Source organism: Atractosteus spatula, chromosome 26 (genome assembly GCF_055471065.1).
Source record: "Atractosteus spatula isolate fAtrSpa1 chromosome 26, fAtrSpa1.hap1, whole genome shotgun sequence".
NCBI lineage: Eukaryota > Metazoa > Chordata > Actinopteri > Semionotiformes > Lepisosteidae > Atractosteus > Atractosteus spatula.
The window spans coordinates 6,139,404-6,166,592 of NC_142731.1; the positions used below are offsets into that span (position 1 = coordinate 6,139,404).

Consider the following 27,189-nt stretch of genomic DNA (forward strand, 5'->3'; position numbering starts at 1 on the left):
TACCTGAACAAATACACTTTGAATGTCTACACGGAAGGTGGTATCTGTTCACAGATGACGCTTGGCTCCAATACTACAGCTCCGGTGGCGACTCCTTCACCAGGGAGAAACCCGCCGGGAGCCGTTATGTCTCTCGGTCGGTGTCGCGGCGAGGTGACTACGAGTAGTGCGTTTTATTTCCAAACTACAGAAAAGTCAAGGGGACGGTATAATGGCATATAAATCTGCATTCGACTCGTGAGTGCAGAGACTACGACCCCCGGCTTCGCCAGCGCTGAGAACTAACGGCGAATTCGTCACCCCTTGGTCTTGTCTGATTTTAGTTGGGGGGGAAAAAAACCTGGCTTCTCAAGCTCCGACGAGACTGAAACTTTCAGACAGCTGCCGAGCCCCCTCACGCGTTGGTTTGCGGTAAGTATGACGAGCTGTGTCTAGTTTCAGAGGCGGACCTGCGGCGGCGCCGGAGCGATGTCTGTCCCCCAGCAAGGTGAGCTCTACCTTGGGCCGGGCACCACCGCCGGAGGCACACAGCCCTGATTGGCGCGTTTGTTTTAGTATTGGCTTACCTGATCCAAATAAACACCGACTCGTTTCGGTGAAGGGAGTTTAAAGATCGAAGTAAAGATACTCCCATGTTCAACTTTCGGGGAGGCGTTTAAGAATGCCTATGGCCAAGAAAAACGTATACGAAAAATCTCTTAAACCCCGTGCAATCGGTGTAATAAACGCAATCGAACATTTTTTTTTCCATGGACAGGATTATTGTTTAGGTTTTTTTTTAACGTGTATGTACTTTTTTTATGGCGATACAAAAGGCAACAATTTCCACCCTTTGGATGGACAATAAAGTTATATAATACACATATTAAAACAGACTTGCATTTTGACAGCATTGCATTTTTTGTGCCCGACGCATAAAACGTATTAAGCAAACCGGTGTTTAAAGATGTTAAAGTCGCTGTGACTAGTAAGGTTATAATACTGTTTTCAATACATCGGCCAACCGACAGAGGGTTTCAATCCTTACAGGTAAAACAGAAATGAACAGGCATTTGTACGTCTCTGTGGTGCCCTCTTGTGGTTGTCTTGTGTCACGGCACGCCAATCCACTGTGGTTCACTTCTGAAGAAGGAAGATGCCCCCAAAACTGAGAAATTTATAATAAATTGTTAAGTATCTGGGTTGAAGGCAGGGGGGTATTCTAATTAAAGCCGAACTTTCTACTGCAGTCCAGATTGCGACCAGAATGCGGTGCCTTCCGTAAGTTAATATGATATGATAATATCGAAGAAAGCAGGGATGACATTTTACAATCTGTTCTGGAGATTTGAACAGCAATTAACAGTAGGTGGCTGGCAGAGCCTCCTGCGCCTGCTAATTTAAATTTGATCCCGCGATTCCGTTGTCGGCGTTCGCTTATTTAATATTCGCTTTTAATATTCATCGACTTTCCGCGCATTCGTGAGCGATACGATACGGTAAAAACGGGGAGCAGAAAGGCGTTTTGATTTCCGCCAGCCCGAGGATCAGAAGTCGAGTTTACTCTGCTCGTTGCTCAAGTCCTTCTGGGTTAAGTCTTCCGATCCGTTCGCGGGTTCCAGGGGTCGATCGCCATTTCAATGGAATTGCGTTACAAAAGTGTTCCCGGCGCTGGGCACCGCCGTGCAGTCTCAAACCCTTTCCCGCAGCCCCCACTCACTGGAGCGAATCTTGCCACTAGCTAGCTAAATCAGGAGACCGCAGCAGGAAATAAATAATTTACGTGTAATGATCAGTAACGGGTTCATGCGGCATTAAGTGGTGACACGAACCCAGGGACACAGGTGGAAACTAAGGTTTAATGCATTTAAAATTGAGGAAGGGAGCCACGTCTATACACAGAGGGTAGCAGGGGCATGCAACAAGCCGATACCCGGCGTCTATCAAGAAACGACAGAAAACTGTGGATCCACAGCTACTACCGAGTTCGCTAGGCTGAGTGTCCTCCTCTCCTTTCCAGCCTTTTATGATCTGGTGTTACTCTTCGGTTCGTGTTGCGTTTCAGTGTGCGAGCATCTCGCCTTTTGAGCGTCTGAGGCGATAAAACATTCGAGTGAGAAGCTGCGTCTTGGGAGCGAAATGGTCAGGAACAAGCAGATTCTGATCAACAAATTAAAACATTGCAGAGGGGAACCCAGGCTAATTTGAAGGGGTCTTGAGATGCAAAATTAGAAGGAGAGAGACTATCTGGAACTGATCTGCGAGTTCGTCCACTTGAATTACAATTTACGTGCTTGAGAAGAAAGGGCGGAGATGATTCGATCAGACAATTCGTGTAGATGAGATTAAAATAACTTCACAAAAATGTGAGAGGATTAAAGGTGTGTGTGTGGGGGGTGGGGGGGGGGGGTTGTAGTTCTCCTGATGAGGGGCATTGTTTCATTGTGAAACTCGTCAAAAGCCATCAAAGATGATACTCTTTCACAGCTTTCCAAATTCCAGCCCGGCGCCACAGGGACGCAGGTTAATTTGTGTTTGAAAGGGGAGAGGCGTCTTCATTAACGGGGCTCCGCGTCACTGAAACTCCTCTCTCCAGACGGTGCCGAGCCGCGGGTCCAGAGCCCTCGGTCCTCTCTGCGTGGTGGGAGTCGGCGGAGCCAGTTCCAGCCGGAGACAGAGAGCCAGGCAGGTAAGGACGCGATTCCCTCTTTTCTCGTCTCCCTTGCAAAATGCAAACTTTGCTACCCTCTCGGTCTCCAAGTTCGGAATGGCAAATCCACGTGTTTGAATTTGTGGAGAGCCCGTTTTCTGCCTGGGACAGGTAGCGTTGCGGTCTGAAAGAATCGAACAGGGGCTCTGGAGCGAAAGGCTCATATATTATTATACTACTAGAATTTACCGAGACCTGCGAGTTTTCGCTGGGAATTGTTGTACCTTCTCATGAGTTTGCCTGTCGAAGACTTTTCTCCGGCGTGATGGGGGTGTTTTACTGATATTAAGTTTTCGAATGCTGCTTTTTCCTCCCCCGGCTGTATCGATTTTCTGATGTTTTTTTTTTCTACTAAACGGACAAGAGAGTCCCACCTCAGGGGTCGTACATGTTGGGGGGTATGAAATACTATTTCCAGCCTTGTTTTAGGCTTAATTTGACTGACGGCTCGGCAATTGAATTATCCCCGCAGATTGTAAGCGAACCGGACGATGAAACTGCAGTCCCCCCCAGCGGCCGCCGCCTTTTCCTTCAGCGGGGCGCGCCGGGGCTGTTACTCGCCCCCCTGCCCCGACCCCGGGTCCGAGTGGCGCAGGCAGCGCGCCGGCGGCCGCCCGTGGCCGCTGACCCCGCCGGTCTGGCAGCCCAGTCCGTCCAGCCGGGCCCCAGACCTGTGGGCTCCCGGGCCCGTGTGCTATAGCAGGCCCAACGTCTGCAGGGGATCCCCGTTACCTCCGTTTCAGAGCGGGAGAGCGCACCGAGCCAGGCAGGCGCACCAAAACACACATAGCCAAACAGGATCACACGTAAGCAAACTGAATCGCACGTATACTGTATGTATTTCTGAGACTGATGTGAATGTGTGATGGAGTCGATCTTCAAAAGCCAAGTTAGGCCTCATTTCCTCTGCCTAAAGCAGGGATCTCGCACTCAGTTCCTGGAGGGCCTAGTCTCTTCTGGTTTCTGTTCCAACCTGCGTTGTCAGTCAGTCAATTAACCTAATTATTTTCTAAATTAGACATATATAGGATTTTTCAAGACGTTTAGTAAAACTACAGTTACCTATAAATCAACTTGGTGCCTGTTTAGAAATATTACCATGATACAGCTAATTAAGTAATTATCCCAGCTAATTGACTAATGTCACCGGCAACGAGGGTGGAAGAAAAACCTGAAGACACTAGGTCCTCCAGGAAGTGAGTCTGAGAGTCCTGGTCTAAGTTTTCTGTTCTCACGGGTTAAGTACACGATAACATTAGTGGGTGAAACCAGGTGTGGAGTCAGTCTGTCCCGTGTAAGAGTGAGACCCCAAACAGAACCCCTCATCGTAGTCCTGGGTGCCCTACAGGGTTTGAAGCCCAGTTGGGCTCAATGAGCTGAATCATTTTAAGACATCTCCCAGGTCCCGGGCCACAGCGGCCCTCCAGGACCGGATACTCGGATACAATCCACGGCCGCCCCTTAGCGCGAAACGATGCTCGACAGCCGTGGGCTCGAGACCACCGCACTGCCTTCGGCGGGAGCAGAGCCGGAGCTCTCACCCTCTCTCCTGCCTCCTTTCCTCAGGGCTACCCCGGGCCGCCTGGCACCCCCCTGTCCAGAGGAGAGCCCCGGAAGAGACGCTCGGAGCCCGCGATCAGCCTCTTCTACAAGCCCTCAATGTGCGAGGACCCCTGGGCCGGCCTGCAGCCTGTGATCCACGCCCCGGAAACGGACCACAGCTCGGGGAGACCCGTCACCCACTGCCGGCCTTAGCTTCGGGAATCCCCACACACACCCCAACAAAAAGACTGGAAAACTGCCTTCAGAGCCCACTTTGCCCGAGCAGGGGTACAGAGGACATCTGGATTTCAGTGCACTGTGTGGTGCCCTCACGCTGCCATACCCAATAGGGTTCTGCCATGACAACGAGCAAGGCCAAAGGTCATCACCTTGGCACCGACGTGGAACCACTATCGGCGTACAGCACAGCCAATGCCAATACCTGGGACTGAAGACGTAGGACCCGGAAGAGGGTATAGACAGTCAACAGGGGATTTTTTTAGTTATAGAATCAATACACTATGTGTAATTTTAAAAACAATCAATGCTTTATGCAATTGAAAGGTAAGTCTTTTACACCATGGGCCATACAGATTTGCTTTGTGCAATGTGATTTGCATCCAAAAGTCAATCATTAAAAGAAAGTTGTGCCTTCCCCATCCCGAGTCGCATTCAGTTTTATGAAGTGGGCTTTATGAAGCACACTTAACGCTATCCGGACTGAGCTTCTGCTTTATCTCCCATCGGCTTTCATCTGTGTGCGAAGCGCTGGGGTCTGCAGCACTGTCTGTTACAGCTCTGCCTATTCACATTCAAGACCGCCGCTGCAACCTGCAGGGTCCACTGCTCAGGAAGAGCAGGAGCAGGGGCACGGAGGAAAACGTCCATCACGATTAGCAAGAGGATGAAGGTTACTAACAAGGAGAAAGTTGCGTAGCTTAATGCGAGTAGGGAGATGCATCAGCATGCGTAGGCTGCAAAGGAGCAAGTAAAGGTTTATTCCCTGCTGAAAAGAGAAGAAACAACGTTTCGGCTGCATCACACACCCAAAGAAGGCTCCACAGCCTAAACGTCGTTTCTTTTCAGCACAGCTTATTTGAATACTTCTACTGAGCATTGCAGGGCTCACCATACCCCTGTCCATAGCATGGCACTAACAGACCCACTGCCCTCGTGTGCCCTCATCACACCCTGGTTTTCAGTGGATCGTACCAGTCCGGCCTGGCGACAGTGTAGATCATCGTTCTGCCTCGGCTCCTCACGAGCTGATTGAGCTGATCGCTCACTGGCTTAACGGGACAGATCTGGCCTTTTCGAAGGTCTTCAGCTGCGGACGATTTAAAGAGGTGTAGAATAACCCACTGCACTGCGTCTCTAAAAGGAGAACTGCAGCCCCAGTTTCTCAGACTATCGAATCTCGATAACAGAAATTTATTGGGGGGCATCGCAAAATCTTACAAATCCCAAATTGAGCACAAACTCGGGAACTCTGTGGAGCTACTGTAAGGCACCACCTATCTCGCAAACTTGCATTTTGAGTTCCCGTGAATTGTGACGCGAAGTGTCCCTTCCTACTCGCTCGTCACTGTTATGACTGATGAGATGTACGAGTGAATGAGTACAGGTCGTACAGCAGACATTTCACCACAGTGTCGAGGGGGTCTCTGTGCACTTCGCACATACTTTTTTTGTATTTTCTGAAGCCGCAGTATTTTATAAGGTGGACATACAGAACTGAATGGAACTGGACTGGAAGAATGCTGGACACAAAGGCTACTATAACCCTATACTGTTGTACAGGAACTCGTGCAAGAACCAAAGTAACCAATTGTATTAAAAGAAGTGATTGTTGGCAAACAGGGAAGTAGGAAGATGTGCCCGATTTTGGAACACTGGCACTCTTTTTTAAGCACGGGGACGCATGATAGATCATTATTAATTCTTACAATTTTATCAGATAATCACTTCTGAGAGAAATACACCGAGCATCTCTGCGCTTTGCTCCCATGCGCATGAAATAAAAATAACGTAGTATTTTTCTGCAAAACCGTTTCAGATTTGAGGACGATATTTGTATATTTCTGTTGGATTAAAAGAGATGTATTCACAAGCCTGCTAGTTTATGATGTCACAGGGCTGCATCGTGTCACAGGAGGTTCTTTTGCCTCGTTCTGAATCGCAGACAATGGCGGTGATATGGCTCTGTGCGTACCTGGAAATTGTGTTTTGTGATGTGAACTGGAGATTTTGTCTTCCTCTCATTGTGGTTTGAAATGCACTCATCTATGCCCAGAAGTGTTAACTGGGGAGGTGGTGAAAAGACAGGGACTGACCATGCTTCCCTTCCCTTCTTCATGCCGGCCTCAGCGGCACTGCCTGTCGTGTGCAAAAGGACAACTCCTGACACATCATTGAGTCTAGCCTTCAGATTTCCTTTAATAAACTGAAAAAAGAAAACATTTTATATATTACAAAATATCTGTACAGAGGTACAACCCAATTTTCCTTTTGTTTTTTTAAAGTTTTTCTCCCCCCTGCTCACCAAAGCTCGAAGGATCAGAACGATTTTTATTTTTTTTTACTTTTAATTACAAAATAATGCAACCAAACTGAAGCGGCGCCGGCCTGCAGGGGGCGGCGGGGAGCCAGCGAGCAGGGGCTGGGGCTGAGGGGTCAGCACGACCAGGGGGGGGGGGGGGGGGGGCAATGCGCCGAGCCGTGCTGTCTGTGCGTCGCACTGCAGGTCGCTCGTGCAGCTCGTGTGCTTCTGCCGTGCCTGGAGACCGGCAGCCCGCTCTTAAGCCCTTCACAGTGCCTGCGTCTTCCTGCGCAACTACACCTCGTCCGTCTGGCTGCGGGTCCGTCACACAGAAAGCCTTACAGTTAACACAGCCGTCATTCACACTGCCCAGGCCCAGGGAGAAGACAACCTTGTATCGACAGCAGGGAGAGGGAGGCCATGGGCCCAGGGCACGAATAACCCGAGATTTCCCACACAGGAAGCTGACCCACAGTCAATGTGAACGTGGGGATCATGCTTACGGAAGAAGCGTCAGTCGGTCACGGATGAACTGTACTTAATGGGAGGAGAACTGCTGGGTTTGAAAGTGCAAGGCGCAAACTTCACACTGAGGGGCAGGTCTAGACAGGTACAGGTGGCCCTGGGCATGGAAAGACAGGAAGTACAGGAAGTCAGTGCCACAGGAATGGGGTGCCCAACAGGCCTGCAGTCCTGTGCAGGAAAAACCAGGGAACTGTATTATTACAATAAACAGCAGCAACATCGCCAGCCCTCAGTTTTTTTTAACTAAGTAGCACCTTCCTAATCAATTCCCCCCCTGCGCTGTAGTGGTCAAAAAGAAATGGAAAAAAAAACTTCTACCTAAAAATAAGAAAAAATAAGAAAATGTAAAAAAAAAAATTATCATATCTCAAGAAACTCTCCTCATTTTGCAAGAAATGTCACTCTAGAGTCATGAGGCCAAAACAGCACTTGGGTCAAGTCTGGGTCATAGGTGTCAAAGACAAACACCCCCCCTTGTCCTGTGGCCCACAGCAGCCCCCTAAAACCCAGTCCTCATGCGTGCCTTGTTCAATCCATGTGGGTCCATTCAGGCTGAGAAACAAAGACCAACATAAAGATCTCCCCCTTCCATCGTAGGCCAGTCCCTCCCCGGAGGAAAACAGAAAAAAGACATGTGATACAGCATAAAACTCAAGAAACATTCAGCACCCCAAACTCGACAACGTCTTCAACTTGATTTGCTCTCGTGAAACAAAACCTGCAAACTAAATTTGCCCTTTCCTGTGGCGCCCTCAACACAGTCCCACAGACCATTCCTGTGCCCAAAGCTCAACCCCTTGACCACAGCTCCTCATGGGGAGCAGCCAGGCGCGCCCCAGCTAGGTGCAGATAGACAAGCAGGCTGCGGGCGCTGGAGACGGACCAGCCACTCGGGGCTGGGGGAGGGGGGGTGGCACAGTGCTTCTGTAGCGGACAGGTGTCTGACAGGAGGGCTCTTCATGGACGCAAGCGGGCTCGTATGGGGTTAGGCTGGGTGAGCTGAGGCCACTCACCAAGGAGGTAAGAGACAGAGGCAGCCGCACGCTTGCGTTAACAACCCCCGCACACCCCCCCTTACTTCATTCCAGCTCTGTAAAATGACTTTCAAGAAAACTCACTACCGTATCTCCTACTCCTAGGGAGTCTGAGCGCCCAAGGGCTGTGCTCACAGCAGGAGGGGGTGTTCTGAGACTCCACGCTGTGCATGTTGTGGCCCTTACTGCTAGAGGTCAGTAAGGCTGGCCCATACTAACCTGGGATCACCGAATCCCTCTGCTCTCTACTCAAGCGAGGCCCCCAGACGCAGGGCCCTGTTCCCATAGTGAGTGGTCTAGGTAGGGTCAGTAAGGGACTCCCTTTCCCTTGCTGCTGCCGCTGCTGCCGCCGCCAGGTGGCTGGGCCTGGGCCTGAGCCTGAGCCTGAGCCTGAGGCGGCCGCACGTTCCCGCGGTAACCCTTGTTGCCGTGGCTCCAGCCTGAAGTGCCCTGGAACCCAGGGGCTCCTGGCTCAGCAGGAGCGCTGCGCGCAAAACGCAAGTCCTGGTCCCCGGGGAACTCTGTGGAGGCGGCGCTGGGTGGGAGGGACAGGGACCCCGCCCGCGGCCGGCTGGCAGGGGACTGGGGAGAATCTGCCGACTGAGTCCGGGAAGCAAGCCCCACTGCCGCTGCTGCCTTCTGCTGGCCGGAGGACCACACTGCACCGTGTGGAGGCTCCACCCCCCTCTGAGACGGTTCTGCTTTCCTGTTGTGCTGTACATCCGCCCTCCAGAGTGGCTCCTCCTCTCTTAGGTCCACTTTTGGCCCCGCCTTCTCATGTCCCGAGTCTGGCTGTCTTGGCCCCGCCCGCGTCTGCGCAGTCTCCTCCCTCCCCAGACCAGACTCCACCTCCTGCTGAGAGATGAGCTGCAGGAGAGCAGCCGCTACAGCTGGGTTGATGTCCTGGGGCGCAGGGAACTCTGGGTCACCTTCGTTCTGGCTGGGGGCTGCCGGAAGTCCAGGAGGAGGGCCAGGGGGAGAAGGCGGCCTTTTCTCCTGGGGGAGTGATCCTTGGCTCGTAATCGCAGCCTTTCGCCGGCCAGGTGCACCAGCTAAAAAATCAAAGCAGAACAGGGAATTAGGACTGATGCACATCACGCACCTGCCTCTTTAAAGACAACGGACATGAGGCAGTCCCCAATAAGTATAAACTTCACATTTACTCAGTTGGTAATGCACTGACCATCTATGTAAAATTAGGAATAGTAAAAATGGAATATACATCTTTAATTATCTGTTGTTGCTGTGCACCATAAACATTATTGACCATATGCTCCGTTTCCTTCTCAGCAGAAGGAAAACAAAAATTACACAAAAATAAATCAACTTCCAGCTTCTGCCATCAGATTCTATCTGCTTCCTGCTTCCTGTCTACATTTACTGTGATGGGCCTTAGTCTGATAGCTGAGGCTTCTTTTCCCTGAAGAATGAAGTCGCAGTCACAGGTTACTCTAGTGACTGAAATAACCTCTGACACTGACATGCGTGCTCAGGGACAACAGAGGGTGGTAGGGATTATATTGATGGAAATGGGGCTGAAAAGTTTAGCTATCAAGGTGGGACCTGCACATAATTGATCTGCAACTGGAAGAACAAGCCTTCTCAGTGTTCACATATTTTAATGTCATAAGCCCCATCCACCAGACCGAAACCATGCATGTGTAAACTCAGGAGGCGTGCTTTCCCAGATCACCCCAGCCTGTCTACACCCGCTCTAAAACCGGAGAGACCGATCACAGTTTGAAAAAATATACTAATCACGGGGAAACCCCTGCTTTTGCCTCCAAGAGGGGTCTGAGGACCAATGTTCCCGCTAAGCTGTGCGCGTGTGCGCACGCACACAGGTTATGAAATCAGCGCACATAGGAAATTGAACTGCGCACACAAAATTAAATTAAAAAACATATCATAATAATAAAACAAACACGGTCGTCAATTGAAAAATGCTAAATTGACCACGAGACTGGCTGCGAGAGGCCCAGCTCGGCTGTGTGCATTATTATCGCTCCTCGATATTCGATATCTCTGCTCTCGTGGTCTCGAACCTCACTGCTCATGCTCGCTCGGCACTCCGTCTCTATGACTGGGCTCGAGGAATCACTGTCCCAGCCTTTTGGATCTCTACGCTTCTATGAGAATGACTATATTCACAAAAAATAATTTCAGGTTTACAATTTTACATACACTCAATTTAGTGCGCACACGTTTTTGTCACTGGGGAAAAAATGTGCGCAAAGTTTTGCACACACAGGCCATTGAAATTAGAGGGAACATTGCTGAGGACATGAGGTTTGGTCAGCGTGGGAGGCTGCTGTCAGAGCAGCTGGGAGCCACCGAGCTCCCTCACTGCCGACTCCCCACGATCCGAACGCAACACTGGCAAAGAAACCGCCAGCGCACAAAATACAAGCCGCCCAAATCTAACGACAGAGACATCGGAGAGCCAGAACACCAGACAAGGCCATGCACCCCACCCAGCTCATTGGATTGCAGGCAGCTCACAGAAAAGACATTTCCTAGAGAACCTTTAGACTCGTCTTGGAAGAGAGGCTCTTTCACAGCTGTCTGAGGCTTCTCTTAGGAGCAGCATTAGACTGGTCAACACCCTGACATGCACCTGCATTCTGAACTGTCCTTCACGTTCAACCACTTGCTCCAGAGACAGATGAAGTGTCCCCGCCCATCACCGTGCAGGAGAAAATACAGCTTCCAAACTACGTAATGGGCAGCTCTTAGGACTAGAAGATGATGGATGTCCTGCTTGAGGCCTGGAGTCTCACTTAAAAAAAAAAAAGATCTGGCTCTCTTGTGATCGACACAGCCCTGCTGCAGTTATCTCTGGGTCATCTCCACCCTGTGGAGGTCAGGTTCGGTGCTGGGCAGTGTTACAGATGCACTATCCTGAGAGCGCCTGCGCTGGATAGGCCTTCTGGGATCAACACTGCCTGCTAGGGGTGGTGTCAGCCCAGAAGAACCACAAGGAAACGCTCCAGAGCCAAGATCTTGTTGCTTGCACCACTCTTTGAAGAGGGAGTCACTGTGAGACCTCACACAATCCCTACTTCAGGATGCAAAGCAACAGCAGAAAAATCAGGATACTATCACTTGTGCACAGCACCACCACAAATACATTAACCTATTCTACTTTAGAATCAGCATTGAATTGTGCAAATTGCAACATGTTTGATTTACTGCACTTTATCTCCTCATATAATGACTTATGATCAATGCAACTGTCATATTGCCTTAGGGTTGGTTGGGGGTTTGGACAGGGAAGGAGGTAAGCTTTTGAGGAAAGGCTTTAGAATGCATTTAAGGTTACTACATACCACATAAACACATCTTCATTTTGCTAAAACCTAAAACGGTCTCAGGACCATAATACGTGGAGCTATGGATCACAGAACCACGCTGTCAACACGTGACAAAAAATAATGAAACTGAAAAAATGACACCAGTTAATAATGCTTGACAGCAGTTTAAAATTTCAGACTTCTCTTGTTGTATACAGGGTCACCGGCAGCGAAGCACTTGGTCCAGATTAAACTCTGCTGGCCTAAAACTTTCACACAAAAAAATAAAGCAATGCAGCAGCAACTACCGATAACGATCAAGTGGCACAGTGCGTCGTTAGCACTGATCTCGTTAGCTCAACTCGGCTTTCATCTCTGTTTAAAATAGAAAAGTATTTAGCATGAAATAAAATTCAAAGCATGAAAGGGCAGGAGACAAAATCAAGCTTGCGGAACAGCAAAATACAATGAATACAGGAAAACTGAGGGCAGATCTCTATGAAAAATTCCATGTCCTTTAAGCATCTGCTCAAACATGTGACACTTCTCTCCACGTTTGTCAGCCAGCGTCTATCAGCTTGCGGATTTCTGTTAATCCCACCGAAATTGGACAGAAACGGAAGCTCTCAAAAAAAAACCCCAAATCTCACAGTGGCAAAAACTGAAGGGAAGCTCTTACCTTTTTTTTTTCTTAATCGTTTAAGATATTTCAGGAGGATGTGATACAGCAGTGTGTAGAGATGAATAAATAAAAAAAGACATGCATGGGAAATCTAAGGTTTCAAACATTTATTTTGAATTATAATTTATATTTTCTTCACAAAAAGCTGACATTACAAAACTGAGCTTTCAGCAATGGCAGATGGTGAGGAGTTACCAACAGTGTCCTGCTCACATAGAATACGGAACTGGGGCTGTTAAGTGTTACACTAGCATTCTTTTCCGATAAAGTTTATCTATATTTACATTACTGAAGGAAGGAAAAGTATAATACAGAGCCTCACAGTGTCTGAAAAGGCGGATTGATCCAACTGGCTCACGTATGCGAGAAAGCCGCACGTGTAAAGCATTTTAGACAAACGTCGGTCACTTCATTTCACAGCTGCTGCGTGCAGAATGTGAGCTTTTTGGGATGAAAACGTCAGAGCTGGTAAAGTGGAGCTTGCAACATTCTGATAAACTAGCCCGAAGCTGAAAAAATTAAAATACACACCACTTTAAAAAGTTTGGGCCAGCAAAGGATCTAGCCAAAAAAATTATATATATAAAAATACATTTCATTATATTTAATGTATGATATTTCATTTAAACCAGTATCGGTTTGCAGTGTGTTTAGCTGAGGTTTAGTTCCTCCTTCCCACTACAGCATACAGAACAGTTGAAACCCAGTGCACTACGCCCCCTAGAGACTAAACTGAGACTTGCCCTTGCGGTCGTTGGCGTTGTGTCTAACCGGCTCCTCTGATTGGACACCGTTGCTCTCGTCCCCTTGCTCCGCCCCTTCCTGGGGTTTGATGAGCTGCCCCAGCAGCAGAGCCAGCAGATTGGGCAGGTCCTCTTGACTGACAGGCAGATCAGCCAACGGGGCCGGCTCTGGGGGCTCTCCGTGCTTCGCCACTGGCTCGGCGCTGGCAGTAGGCTCCTCCACCCGCTCTGGCACCGCCTCCTCCTCCTCTTCTTCCTCCTCCTCCTCGTCCCGCTGCTTCTGCAGCTGTTTGTGGTGCTCCCGCTGCTGATTGGAGGCCTCGGTCAGCGCCGACAGGGATTGGGTGAGGGTCTCCAGCTGCTGCTGCGTTTCGGGATTGGAAGGAACGTTGAGCAGCTGTGCCATCTGGGGAAGGCTGAAGTCTGTCTGTCTCTGCAGCAGGTTGAGCAGCACGGCCATCTCGTTTTGGTTGAGCTGCTCCGTGGCCTCACCCAGACCTACACATGACAGCACATGAGGGGTCAATACCCACACCAGGCACGCCTGCAGTGCACCTCAGAACCTGTGCACGAACGCTAACGAACGGAGAACTGACGTCTAGTAAACGGTCTTACCTTCATAACCCCTTACTGGAGATTACCCGGGGTTTAAATTTTTTTTGCAGCTGCTAGTGACTAGTCTCGAATTTGATCTAAGAGAAAAAAATCAATTCTAGATTTCAAATCACTAGTACACAGTAAAAATTGGTGGAGTTATTCAATTTTTTTATGCATGTCATTATATTTAATGTATGATATTTCATTCTAAACCAGTATCGGTTTGCAGCGTGTTTAGCTGAGCTTTAGTTCCTCTTTCCCAATACAGCATACAGAACAGTAATCCCTCGTCATACAAGCTTAATACTTTCTCCGAAAACAGCTTGTGTAACAAAAGTTAAATTCCCATTACTTCCTGTGTTATAATCTATGATTGGTTCCAGAGCTCAGAAATGTTCCCTCAAACACTCAAAACTTCACAGCACAGTACCTAAGTATGAAAACAGTAACACTGCAGTAACACTGGTTAATTATGAGTAAAATTACTAAATTCCTTAGTCGATGCATAAAGAACAGATAGAAGACCAATTACTCTCCTGCTCTTTATGCTACTGTACAGTGGCTACATGGCTACAGTTATCAAACACAAACATTACGTGCTATTCCTGTAAACACATGGACTTAACACACACAAGCCTTTATTACGAAAATAGATCCAACACAGTAAAAAATAAAAAGTAAATTCCTCATTCAAGAAGATGTGAGTAATTTTAAATCTTGGCAATGCTTACATGAGCCCAGCACAGGAGAGCAAAAATCAGCTTATTAAATCGAAAAACAGGTGGGAATGACTCATATAGCAATACCGTACTGTATATTCCATCTATACCCTTAAATCACTTTATCAAGATACATTTCACTGGCTTGTTTAAATACAAGGACTCCTCAGGTTACTCAGCATCCGTCTTGCGCAAATTCTATTTTATGTAATACCACCATAATTTGAACGGTCTGTATAATCTGTATAAGCAAGATCATTCGTTATATTACAAAGTTCCTTAAACTGAGCTTAGCAGTGTTTGGAATAAGACAGGAACCCACTAACATTAAAGTATAAAACAGTACAGGCTCAGGCCTGAAATCTGGCCCAGGAACCAGGCTTCTGAATGAGCTCTCAGAGAAGTTGAGGACAGTCCGTATTATACATGTCTGAGGAAGCTGCACGATTAGCTGTCTGTATATGTTCTTAGGTTTGTAAAACACAAAAAACAAGATCCTTATTTCCTTAAAATTAGACTGCTACACAGGCAGAAAAACATTCCAAATTACAGAAGAAAATGTGTACTTATGTTATAGCTTTTGCAAGTGATCTACTTAATATGGCCAAATTTTAAAAAAGCAATAAAATTATTGCTTCACATTCTTCTCCATGGCTTGAAAAAAACCAATGCAAACTTGTTTAAGTACAAAGTCACTTTTCTAAGATATAAACAAATACCTGTTTAAACATATAAACAAATAAGGTTCAAAGTCTTCTTTAAGGACACGGCATTGCTAAACTTACATTGGCTAGCTACACAGTACTCATTTTAACATTTGCAGGTATGTTTTGACTATTGTTCTGCAATACCTTTCATGAGTACAGCAGTAAGCTCAGAACAAAGATCCTAGCAAAAAGGCTGTAATTCTTGAAAGATGTAAGGAAGTCTGGTTGTGTTTAGTCATCAGATTCTTTTTGCACTTCTATGCAGACTTAACAAAAAGACAAATTCCCTTTTCTCACACTCAAACCACTCAATCAATACCTTCACAATAAAGTACTGGTTTCTGGGCAAGTGCAATTAGTGGTTATATGCACAAATGAAGAGGTACTGTGTAACTTGTAGGGGTTCAGGGTGACTTTGGGGGTATGAACTTACAGGCCCTGGTAATCTTTGAGGATTTCAGTAGAAGTGGTTGTGTAATAAGTGTTACATTTATTTTTAACGTAAAGTTAATTTGTACTAGCAAAGAGAAAGAAAGAACTGAGACTTCAAAGATCTTAATTTTTCTTCAGCTGAAATCAGGTGCCGAGTGTTGGTCAGCAGAATGGACTCGGGTCCAAGCTCACGCAGCAGAAAAAGCATCCTCATGTTGCCCGAACAGGTTAATACCACTGGGAACAGTGGCCGCACAGCACGCTGGCAGACTGGAGATAACTGATTGTCTTGCATGCGCAAACGATGAAAACTTCACAAGGACAAAGCATACACAGGCAGCAGAAAACCTGTACTGCAAAATACCATATAGAGTTACAGAACGATCTCTCTACTTAGGAAACGCAAGACATTAGAAATGAGGGAAGGCCAATCAACAATTCTGTAAAGGAAGTGAGGTTACCGGTTTTAAGCAGCATGGCTGTGCAGTATACCCCAGACTCCCACAAGCCTGTGTAAAGACTTGCCTGGTGACACGCCTGTCAGAAGCAGGTCACCCAAGACTCTTCCTTGAGTTAAGACTAGCTTTGATCATTTCATTTTAAGGCGACAACCATGGTGGGGATGATCTGTACTGCCCTTGCTGTTCATTTGACGTGATAATACAGGGTAACGATTACGTCAATTAGCACACACATGGCTCCGTCCTCCCTCAAAACACGGACGTTTTAATCGGATTAAGATGTTAACACCAACGTTCAACACACAGCCATAAAGGAAAATTACACAAGTAGTAATAGACCCCAAAGCAACCTAACAGCAAAATTAGGAGCATAGTTGCACTGGTATCCTAAAAGGCTCAGGTGAAACATAGGAAGAGGAGTATTTAGGCAGATAATTTGATCCAAATAAAGCTGGTCACTGTATCAGAACAATCTAAGTGAGGTCCATGCTTAAGGGTACAACAACAGAGCCCCAGACAGGAGTCCCTAACCACCACTTCACAGTGCTGTCGCACAAACCCTACAGGACTAGTTTAAAGCTGACTTCAGTTATTTCTGATAACTTTGCATGCTGTAGGGGGGCAGCCCAGAGTATAACTTAACCAGGACACCGGGGTTCACACCACTGCAATAAAGAGCAGTACCATAGCGTCTTTAATGACCATGTCGTCAGGACTTCCGGTTGATGTGATCTCCGAAAGCCAGCACCTCCTACAGGACAGTGTCCCCAATCACCATACCGGACCAAAGACCAATCACCCCCGAGGGCTGAGGGGCACTCAGATGTCTGTACTAGATATTCTCTACCTACCTCACAATTAAGCCGTTCCAACCCTTGAAACTGAGGGCCTAATGGTTACCCAGAAATTCTGCTGGACTGGAGTCCTGCAGCACCAGGGATGAAGACCCCTGGTTAGCAACAACCCACACACACAAGGCACTAATGCCTCCTGGGGGGCAACACCCTCTGTGCCCCAAACTAGACTCCTCACCTCCTCACTGGAGTTTTCAACAACGGGACAAAGACAGAGAGAAAGAGGGCGCGTGCAGAAACCCAGGAAGGCAGGAGGAGAGAGGCAGGCGTCTCTCGTGGGCTCTGACCTGCCAGCTCGGCGGCGGCGGTGATGCCAGCCGGGGCTGGGCGGCTGGGGGCAGGAGGCGGGGGGGCGCCGGCCGGGCTGGCCGGGGGGCGGTTGTTCTCGCCGGCGGCAGCAGCGCCGGGGTCCTTGCGGGGCACCTTGGCCGCGGGCATGTCGTCGGGCAGCCCGCTCTGCCGCTGGCGCCGCCTCTTCTTGCTCCACAGCTCGTGGCAGTCCTGCCAGCGAGGAAGACTACGGGAAAGCAGAGACTGGTGTTGGAGGAGGAGGAGGAAGGTACCGCGCAGCAGAATTGGAGAATGTCCAGAAAAAGTGCTATATAAGTGTTATCAATTATTATTATTATTCTGTTTCTCTCATTTGTAAAATCTGACAAATGCAGATTTGTGGTTGGATACATCTCTAAAAAAGTCTGTGCGAACATTTTCCCAGCAGTACATTTACACGTATGCAAGCACTTCCCACAACTTTTAATTTGAATAATGTGAGCTCTGAATAAACCATTAAAGCACATCTAGAAGTTTTAACTTCCACAGCCATTTGTCATCGTGTGCGGTTTGCCATGCGTACTTGATTCGCTCGTGTGCAGTGAGAGACCAACCACAAATGCAACAGTAAGAATGTGAAATTAGGGATTTCATGAAAACGGTACCCTGGTTTTCACTGTTATTGAACTGGGGATGGCGGAAAGTCCATAAGATAGCGTATAGATACGCTGCATGGTTTGGGGTGCGCAGGGGGCGCGGCGGTTACTCACTCGGGCGGGGCCATCTTGCTGGGGTCCACGTCATGCAGGAACTCGCTCAGCAGGGCCTGCTCCGCTGTGCAGCGCCGCGCGGGGTCAAGGGTCAGCATGCGCTCCAGCAGGTCCAGAGCCGCACTGGGGAGACTGGAAAGGGAATTAAAGGGGAGGGTGAGGCTCAGGTCTGCCCAGACGTGCTGAGAAACACGCAGCCCCGGCGCATTCAATTACAGTCTGTGCTGAGTCATGGCCTGTTCTAGGGAGAAAGAGCTGAGTCATGGCCTGTTCTAGGGAGAAAGAGCTGAGTGCTGGACTGCTCTAGGGAGAAAGAGCTGAGTGCTGGACTGCTCTAGGGAGAAAGAGCAGGAATGCATGTATCTAGCGTTGTCCATCCCCAACAATGCTGCATACTTATAGCAGAGGAACCCCTTTGTCCATCACTGAAGTGCAGCCACCCTGCACCACCGCATTTCAGATCAGGTAGAGAAGGGAGAAACGACGCCACCAGCTGAATAAGGATGAACTTCTGAACTGTCTCCCGGTCACTATACTAGAGCACTGGATTTGTAAATTCTCTTCCAGATGGAAAATCAGTGAAAAAAAAAACTTCTTGTGAAATACAGAGATGGCAGAAGTATACACACATACATGTGCACAGGTGTGACTATGAACTGCTCTTATTTCATCTGTGAAATGCAGACATGCCCAACGTGACACACATATGTCTGCACATATTCTGAACCGCTGCCGAAGCGGTGCTGTGCCGGAGTGCATGTGAACAAGCAAAAGCTCAAACGCTGAAGAGCAGAGCGAAAGGCCAACGAGCTTGGGCTTTTCTTCACGCCTGGAAAGCTCTGCGTTTTGGACACTCACCCGCTGGGCCCATTCACACACTTCCTACTTTTCCTCATACTTTCCAGCGTGGGAGCAGCCTGTGCGTGTTCCCTATGGCTCTGTGCCGTTAGTCCCCGGCTGACACACACACACGGACATACAGACAAAAGGCCTGCCCACGTACAAGGCGAACTCCTCGCGCACGCGCCGGCGGTACTGCTTCTTGGGCTTCATGGTGTTGAAGTAGGGGAGCTTGATGACGTCGGGCCACACGGCTGGGCAGGGGCTGCCACACAGCCGGCTGAGGAGAGAGAGGACAAGCCGGACACAGCACCATGTCACAGGGGAGCCAGACCAAGAAAAACAGTGACCCCTACTGACCACACAGGGGAAAAGCCTGTGGACACTACACTAGGCCCAGCCAGTGCTATACATCCACAGAATCTTCATGAAGTTAACAAATGTACAGTACTATTCCTATTTAAAATTATGTGTCCCATTATACATATAGTATAATGATAATATATATCCTCTATTGTCAACTGAAGTCTTGTCTTATATACAGTCCTCATAACTTGTTGAAAAGTGGGTCTTCTTAAAAGATTAACTGCAAACATGCACAAAAACTTAAAGTGCATTTATTTAGAAAGCAGTAATTCAGGTCTGCGTGCGCCCTATCTGTAGCACTTGGCCATAAATCCGACTAAATACTGTATCGTACAGTGCAGTTACAGCCAATAGCCAGCAGAGGGCACCATACCTAATGAGCTCCAGTTGGGCCAGCTCCTGATTGGCCTGGAATATGGGCTTCTTAGTAAATAGCTCACCCAGGATACAACTACACACAGGAAAAAAAGAGAAAAACACAGGAATGCATTATTGTTCTATTTTTAACTATAGCCCTTTAGATAAAACTGCACTAAAAATAAGGGACCTTTCATCCCACGTTGTCAGAAATAAATGAGGTTATAACTACTCAGTAGATCACAAGTAAAACAAATCTTCAAGCAACGGACTGTCACATGCAGCTGACTGCCCTTTTGAACAGATGAGCAACGCAGTCTTACTGCAGTGATACAATGTTAAGAGTGACACCATGTGGGCATTCTGAGCCAGTGCAGTCTGTTTACTGTTACTGTGGGGAGCAGCAACAGCCCTGAGAAAGCTCAAGAACAGGCTGGGGGGAGCTGTTCAACCCCAAACAATGCGTTCTCGAAAAAACAACATCTGGAGAGACTCAACAACCTGTATGGTACTATAAACATTTAACACCCTATGCAAAGAGCAGGGGTGCAGTTTTTCCTCTGCAGTGCTGAATAATCAAAGGATGACCTTTGTGCAGATTAGAAGAAAGCAGATCAGAGTCGAGTTCAGCTGTGCACACCTGCACACATCACATGCAGCATTTATACATACGGAGAGATACACGCAAACCCCGTTTTATGGCACAACTCTCTGCCAACAGCGAGGCTCCGGTCTGTGCCACCGGCCTAAAGCACAGGGCGAGGCGCTGTGGTTGCCAGGGCGACTCACCCGCAGCTCCAGACGTCGATGGCGGGAGTGTAGCGTTCCTCGCCCAGCAGCAGCTCGGGGGGGCGGTACCACAGCGTGATCACCTTGTTGGTATACGGCCGGCTGCAGGAGGGGAGGGGAGGGGTGGAGTGCCAAGATTGTTAGCGAGAAGCCCACAGGAAGACTGGCACTACCTTGCATTACACAGATAGACAAGGCCATTTTGAATTACAGATGTTACAACCAATCCTGTCAATCCAGAGTCTAGCCAGCTGCATGTAACTCAACTGCAACTGACCAGACCCTCCACGTCCATCGCTTTCAAGGCCAGAGGGAGCCTGCAGCCCCCTGTTCCAGCGGACTGGCTTGGACCGTTCCTGCACTACACACCCGCCCTGTGCATTACTCATCACGCCCTACTGATGATGACACTAAAAACGTGAGATTCATTTGCTTGTCCTTGGCTTTGCAAAATAAAAAAGGAATTTACAGTAACGAACATGTATAACTATGAGAATAAAAAATAGGGCCAGAAAAAAAAGTTGTATTATACGCACATACCTGCTTTGTTCTTTTCTACTGTTGGATTAGCCCACCCTCAAGCTTTGTACTAGAGATATTCTGTTTGCCAACTGTATATCTTTGCTTCAGTATGATATTTATTTTAACCACCTACCATATTGGTTCCAACTGTAAATTCCACTTGATTTGCTTAACAGTCGCCTATATGTTTAAAATTTCCCTTTGTGTTACCTTTAAATGCTATTTGGGTTGAAGGGTGCCGCACCAAGCAGATGACCATGTTCGTGTCAGTGGCATAGTTTGGGGATAAGATCACTACATTACGCATGGCAGTAGTTTCACAAGCCCCAATTAGCACTAATCTGACGACTAGCTAATGTTAGTTTCTGCAAGCACATCCAGGACTGTGGCTGATCGGTGCCTGCAATATCAGTACAAGGCGTCTCATGCAGCAACTCTGGGATCACCAAGCTAACAGCAACAACATAAGGAAGATGGACAGAACGGGCTCGTCTTTCTGCCTGTGCTCTTAATCAGGCAGGGAAAAGCACACCAAGAATAGTTTTACAAACTCGGGGCTTCAGAAGAAATAACAGGTGAACTTGAAAGCAGAGTGTAAATAAAAACTACAGATGTCATAAGGATGCCAAGATCTCCTGCCAGTGTGATTACAATCCAATTTCCCTTCATGCGTTCACAGCTGACATCACACCTCAGTAGATATTGTTTAGCTCACAAGAACTGTTCATTTTGAAATGCATTAAACACTGCGCATTTAAAAATTAGGCACTTTATCTTCCAATGTGCTTTATTCCCGAGATGTCCAGCCCTGATCCTGACACATTTTTTTTAATTGCAGTTCAGCTCTGAAGGACTTAATTGGATCGACGGGTTACTTAAATAGGAGTGAAAATGCTTCCCAGACCTCTGCTTACTGCTCACATTAAAGGGTATCAGCAGACCCTGCAGGACTGTGGCTCCCCAGAAGCAGGGTTACAGACCCATAATTTACATGCTTTTTTCCTGTCAAAATGATACAAAGACTTGACCTTGACGTCGTCAGTTGATATCTTGCCTACTTTCAGATACAAATACGGCAGCAAAGCTACGAAACGCACTACCTCTGAGTAAAGGTGCATGCAGTTCTAGAAATCAGATGCCAGTGAGTGGTTATATACAGCCTCCTCCGCCCTGTGGTGTAGCCTCGTCTTACCTCTCCTCCGAGTTGTAGAGCCGTGCCAGGCCAAAGTCTGCCAGCTTGATCTGCCCACTGGCAACAGGAGACAGAAAGGGAGAGAGAGAGAGAGAGTTTCATGAAGTACTGTGCGGCAGGCAACAGCCAAGACATGCGGCAGACCATCTTCACTACCGTCCTAGTCCTGGACAGCAAAGTCAAGCCATATTTTTGCTTTACACTCAAAACAATTTCTATTTGTCATTGCGAGATTAATTTGAAGATGAAGGACAATAATTTTGTTTCTTGGGTAATTCCACTAATATAAATTCAATTATATTAGAATAAAAACAAACTGTGGTGAATCTCATGATTTCACATGATTATAAATACTGGGGCACATTCACTTTATATTTCGGAGAGTTCATGTCTGTATCTGTTTGCAAACCTATCTACTGCTGCAGTCAGTTTGAGTTCTTCCCTCTTTGTGGGATACTCCAACTTCTATTTTGTCTCTAGCATGTAAAATGCATTTAAATCTACATCTGGAGCTTGATGTTGTGAGATTTTGTGTTATTGCTTGAATCACTGCCCTATTACTATGAGAGCACTTCTTCTACACAAAGAGACAAAATGTTTTATGTCAATTTCAGAATTCATTATCATTATGCATCACAGTTCATTATTCTACTGCCAGTTACATCCTCAATAAAGAAGGCAAACCAGCTCAGCAGCGGCCAAACACATCCAGGACAGCAGGGTTTCCGAACAAAGTTAATGGACAGATGTGGTCGATATAAACCTCAACCAAAATGATGCGAAAGTGGTTAAAATGTGCATAAAGAAAGGGACTGCAGACGCTTCAAAGCACACCCCTGCTACAACGAAGCATGACCTGGCCTTAGCGAGTACGACATGCAGTTTTACACTCTGAAAGTGACATAACAGCGAATGTGTTCCAATCCACATGTAATCACCGACTGAACACTGTTCTCATCAGTCACCTGAATCTCACCATTCAAAATAAAACGTAAAACAAGAACAATATTTTTGAAAGGCAGTGTATATTCAAGCATTGTAACTCTGTTCTAGACATTAGACAAATACGAGCACTCAACATAGTTACACACAATCACAAAAAGCCTGTTACATTGTAACACTTGTATCTCTCTACACAAGATGCTGTTTTTCATGATTGCCGACACTGACAAAAGAAGGACACATTTCCCCAGCAAAACACAACATGTGGCAACACCAGGCCACCATACCTGTTGTTTAGCAGGATATTGGAGCACTTGATGTCCCTGTGCAGGAAGTTCTTCTTGTGGCAGTAGTCCAGGCCCTCCATCAGCTGCCTCATGAAGCTCTTGATGTGATCCTGAGAGAACTGCACCAGCCCCGACTCCAGCAGCCCCATCAAGTCATGGTCCATGTACTCAAACACCAGGTAGAATGCACCTGAACACAGGTAAGAGCCATGCAGAGGGTGAACACCAGATTAATTTTTAAATCGGCATTATCAAGGTGCATTACATTAAACACCTTTCTTGATTCTGTTACATGTGGTCTTTATATTGATCCCTTTGGGACTGCGCTGCTCTGGAAGACTGAGGGCAGGTATAGCTGCCAATGATCTGAAGGTTTCAGGACACCAGCAACACACCAGTCTATGCCACCGTCCACTGAAAACCACGCCCCCCACTCCCACCTTTGTCCTTCTTGAAATCAACGGCGTCCTGCTTGTCGGTGACGATCTCCTTCATGTTGACCACGCTGCGGTGGTTCAGCTGCCGCAGGATCTTGATCTCCCGGATGGCCGTGATGGGGAAGCCCTCCTTCTCGTTGTCCAGGCGCACCTTCTTCAGGGCCACCAGCTCGCCTGCGCGGGAGGGAGAACGGACAGGAGCTCACTTCCTGCACTCACCTCGGGCAAACCATTACTACAGCGCCCTCCGCGATCAGCCGACGACAACCTGCATGTCGCTGGGTCGCGCTCAAGAGAACACAAGCGCGCACCCCATTTTCACGAGCGCATTACTGGGAGTGCTCAAAACTGTATGTGGCAACTACAAGCTATCTGGCATCAACAACACAAGACTTAGCTGTATCTTTGCATTAAAGAAGCAGCTGCAACAGTGCAGCACTTCATACCCTGGGCACCCCTCAAAGGAAATGGAAGCTTTGCCCTTGCTCTTGGAATAAATGTTGTATTTTTGGGAGAGTAGTGCATCTATACGCTCTATACCACACACTCGCCTTCTGCACTCATTTGTTTTTTCTCTTCAATGCCAGGGAGGTCCAGCTCTGGCCCTGGAGGACTGGTGTGGTGTATGAGGGTGGGCCAGTGGACACACCTGCCCTGCAGACCTGGAACTAGACCCTACAGCCGTGCCATGCTTTGTGCCAGGTAGCGGGCAGACGATCAGGCCCCCCTGTCTCTCACCTGTGTCCTTGTCCTTGGCCTTGTACACCTGTCCATAGGTGCCCTCTCCGATGATGCCGATAATGTCAAACTTGTCCACGCAGCGCTTCCCCCAGTCGCTCTGTGTCTGCTTCCTCTCACCATAGCGCGGACAGCAAAACCTGTCCCCAGAAACAAAGTACAAACCAGATTAGTTCCTGTCACAGACTAAAACATAAAGCATTGGCACTTTTTCCTCTCTTACCACCCTGAGGATAATTTAATCTTTAAATTATGCAATGTACAATACGTAAAGCATTAGCTTGAAATAAAGGCCTAAGCCTGGGTCTGAGTGGGCTCTGCAGGACTCACTTTGGTCTCTTTTTGAAGGTAGGTTGCGGTGGAGGGGGAGTTCTGTGGACAGGGGACTGAGGGGGCGATGGGTCGCCCCCGGGCAGGGTGGGCGGCAGCGGCAGGTCGCTCAGCAGGGGCCGAGGCCGGACCTCCTTCTCTCTCTTCGCTGAGCGATGGGGGACGGCCTCCTTTGGGCTGAGCAGGTCACAAGAGTCAGGGAGAAAAGTTGATAAAGATGATAACAAAGCAAGCCTGAATTGGAATTGTGTATGTTCCTTAGGCAGTTGAACTACATAACAGTTGGAACAAGTAATAGGTTTATTCCATGCTGAAAAAAAAAGAAAGAGAACAACGTTTCGGCCGTGGAGCCTTCTTCAGGTGTCAAAATGATTTTTTGAGGATTTATTTTTGGATGAGGATCCTTTATTGAGGATGTAACTGGCAGCAGAATAGTGAACTGTGATGCATAATGATAATGAATTCTGAAATTGACATAAATCATTTTGACACCTGAAGAAGGCTCCACGGCCGAAACGTTGTGTTCTCTTTCTTCTTTTTTCAGCATGGAATAAACCTATTACTTGTTCCTTTGCAGCCTACGCATTCTGACGCGGCTCCCCACCTGAACTACATAACAGTTGTGTAATTGCAGAAAATGTACAACAAGGTACAACGGCTCTCTCAGCACTTCATTCTTCGTACTGCACTGGGCACAGCAGCGTGCCCGTCAGTACGCATGTGCCTGTGACACCCTGATGGGGTGTGTGCGCTGTGCGAGGCTCTCGAGAGTGTTTCCGTCAGCCGACTCACCTGTCCTGGCTGCTGTCTCCCAGCAGCATGGGCGGCAGCGGGAGAGGGGGCAGGGTGGAGGTCTTGATGTGGCCCGGCTGGGCCGGGGGCTGTGCCTGGCGGGCTGGGCTGCGGGCCGAGGGGGCCGCAGGGGACCTGGCCTGCGAGGAGGAGGAGGAGGTGGACGACGACGACAACGATGACGACGAGGGTGGGGGGGGCGCCGGAGCGGGCTGGCTGAGCTCCGGTAGCGGAGGGGGGGGCTGGTGGTGGGCTGCGAGGGACGGGGAGGGGGGCAGGGGGGGGAGCGGGGGAGTCTGGGATGGGGGGAGCGGGGGTGGAGGAGACGAAAAAGGAGGGGGGGGCGGGGGCGTGCTCTTGTCCTCTCTGGGGGGGTCGTCCTGTGCAGGAGGGGCGGCGGCGGGGGGGGGAAGGGGTCTCTCCGGCGCAGGGGGCTCCTCGGCCGGAGGCTCCCTCTCGGGGACGGACGGCGGCTCGGGCTCGGGCTCGGGCCGGGGGGGCTGGCTGGGGGCCGCGCGGCGGGGCGCGGGCGGGGGCGAGGGCGCCCGGGAGGCAGCCGCGGCGGCGGCGGCGGCCTGCCGCTCCTTCTTGCGCCGGCTCAGCTCGGCCCCCAGGCTGGAGTTGAGCGGGTAGCGGGACGAGGAAGGGGACAGGCTGGGCGGCCGGCTGCTGTGGGCTCCGGACGAGCGCTTCTTGCTGCGCGAGCGGGAGGAAGAGCGCCGCGAGGAGGAGGAGGAGAAGGGGACCGGGGAGCGGCTCCTGGAACGAGCCGAGCGGCTGGAGAGGAAAGAGCAGAAAGAGACGATTAATCAGTTTCACTCACCCTACGGCCGTGCACTCGAGCACATATTTATTGTTCGGTTTCTATTTCCTGCTCTGTTCATCGCCTTACATACTGTCACTACCTGTTATTTAATAATAATCATTTCTTACACTTATAGAAAGCCCAGTGCACAGGGCTGGTTTCACAAAATCAGCTTACTCCTCATCTTTGACTTCCTTCTGCATGCATTTTATTTTCAAACCACACGGAAATTTAAAAAGGTTTCCTCCCCCTCCTGCAAACCACCTGCCCCCAGAATCAACAATATGATATAATCAAGTTTTTTTCTGATAAAGATTCCATGTTCATCTCTTAAACAAGTGCTCCATTCCCTGCATCCCTCTCCAGTCAGCCAGGGTGCCCTGTTGTGATCAGACTCTGATCTTGCCTGTCAAAGCTGCTACTACCAGCGCCACCTGGTGGCATGGTGAACAAGCACAGGCCAGAGTAACTCCTGCACATTTCCCTTCATCCGTGCCACTGTTCCTGCACCTGAAGATCCATGCAGGAATACGGGCAGTCACTGTAGCACTTTATCAGCCATTAACTGACAGTTTTCTGCACAAGCAAAATCCCATCGGATCACTTGAAATGACCATGCTTCAGTCTGGCACACAAACATTTACCCTTCTTTTTACACTGGCCTTCAGCATGATCTCCTGTAAGAGTGAGGTGTGAGCTCAGGAAAGAGACAGAGTTTTCTTAAAAAAAGAACAATAATAATAATAAACTTTATTTTATATAGCGCCTTTAAAAGTGGCTTCTCAAAGCGCTTAAAAGAAGACCGCTTAAATCTTAAAGACAAAAAGAAAACTTTACAACTGTAATGGGTGTTTTTTATGAGCACTTTGGCATCACCTGGAAAAACACTTGTTTTCAAACGTACAAGGTCCTAAATTTAAATCTCCTGGGACTAC

At 48.5% G+C, this 27,189-nt stretch overlaps 2 protein-coding genes across 3 annotated transcripts in view; one reads left to right on the top strand and one right to left on the bottom strand.

The window, feature by feature from the left end:
- Window positions 1-2,624: 2,624 nt before the first annotated feature.
- On the top strand, window positions 2,625-4,459 carry LOC148814700 (uncharacterized). Its single transcript, XM_088905967.1, has 3 exons — window positions 2,625-2,668; window positions 3,162-3,495; window positions 4,256-4,459. Exons 2-3 carry the CDS (start codon window positions 3,181-3,183, stop codon window positions 4,442-4,444), a joined length of 504 nt encoding a protein of 167 aa, XP_088762093.1. The 5' UTR covers window positions 2,625-2,668; window positions 3,162-3,180; the 3' UTR covers window positions 4,445-4,459.
- Window positions 4,460-6,644: 2,185 nt separating this feature from the next.
- cdk12 (cyclin dependent kinase 12) overlaps window positions 6,645-27,189 on the bottom strand; it is a 30,887-nt gene continuing 10,342 nt past the window's right edge. For both annotated transcript variants that reach the window (XM_088906285.1, XM_088906284.1), the window contains exons 3-15: window positions 25,450-26,226; window positions 24,658-24,834; window positions 24,328-24,467; window positions 23,593-23,763; window positions 23,153-23,342; window positions 21,924-21,980; window positions 20,210-20,311; window positions 19,437-19,514; window positions 18,861-18,977; window positions 17,858-17,989; window positions 17,105-17,334; window positions 13,048-13,545; window positions 6,645-9,381 (exon numbers count right to left, since the gene is read on the bottom strand). In XM_088906285.1, coding sequence (XP_088762411.1) covers window positions 8,636-9,381; window positions 13,048-13,545; window positions 17,105-17,334; window positions 17,858-17,989; window positions 18,861-18,977; window positions 19,437-19,514; window positions 20,210-20,311; window positions 21,924-21,980; window positions 23,153-23,342; window positions 23,593-23,763; window positions 24,328-24,467; window positions 24,658-24,834; window positions 25,450-26,226 — 3,415 coding nt within the window. In that variant the 3' untranslated portion in view covers window positions 6,645-8,635. The remainder of the gene's footprint in view (window positions 9,382-13,047; window positions 13,546-17,104; window positions 17,335-17,857; window positions 17,990-18,860; window positions 18,978-19,436; window positions 19,515-20,209; window positions 20,312-21,923; window positions 21,981-23,152; window positions 23,343-23,592; window positions 23,764-24,327; window positions 24,468-24,657; window positions 24,835-25,449; window positions 26,227-27,189) is intronic.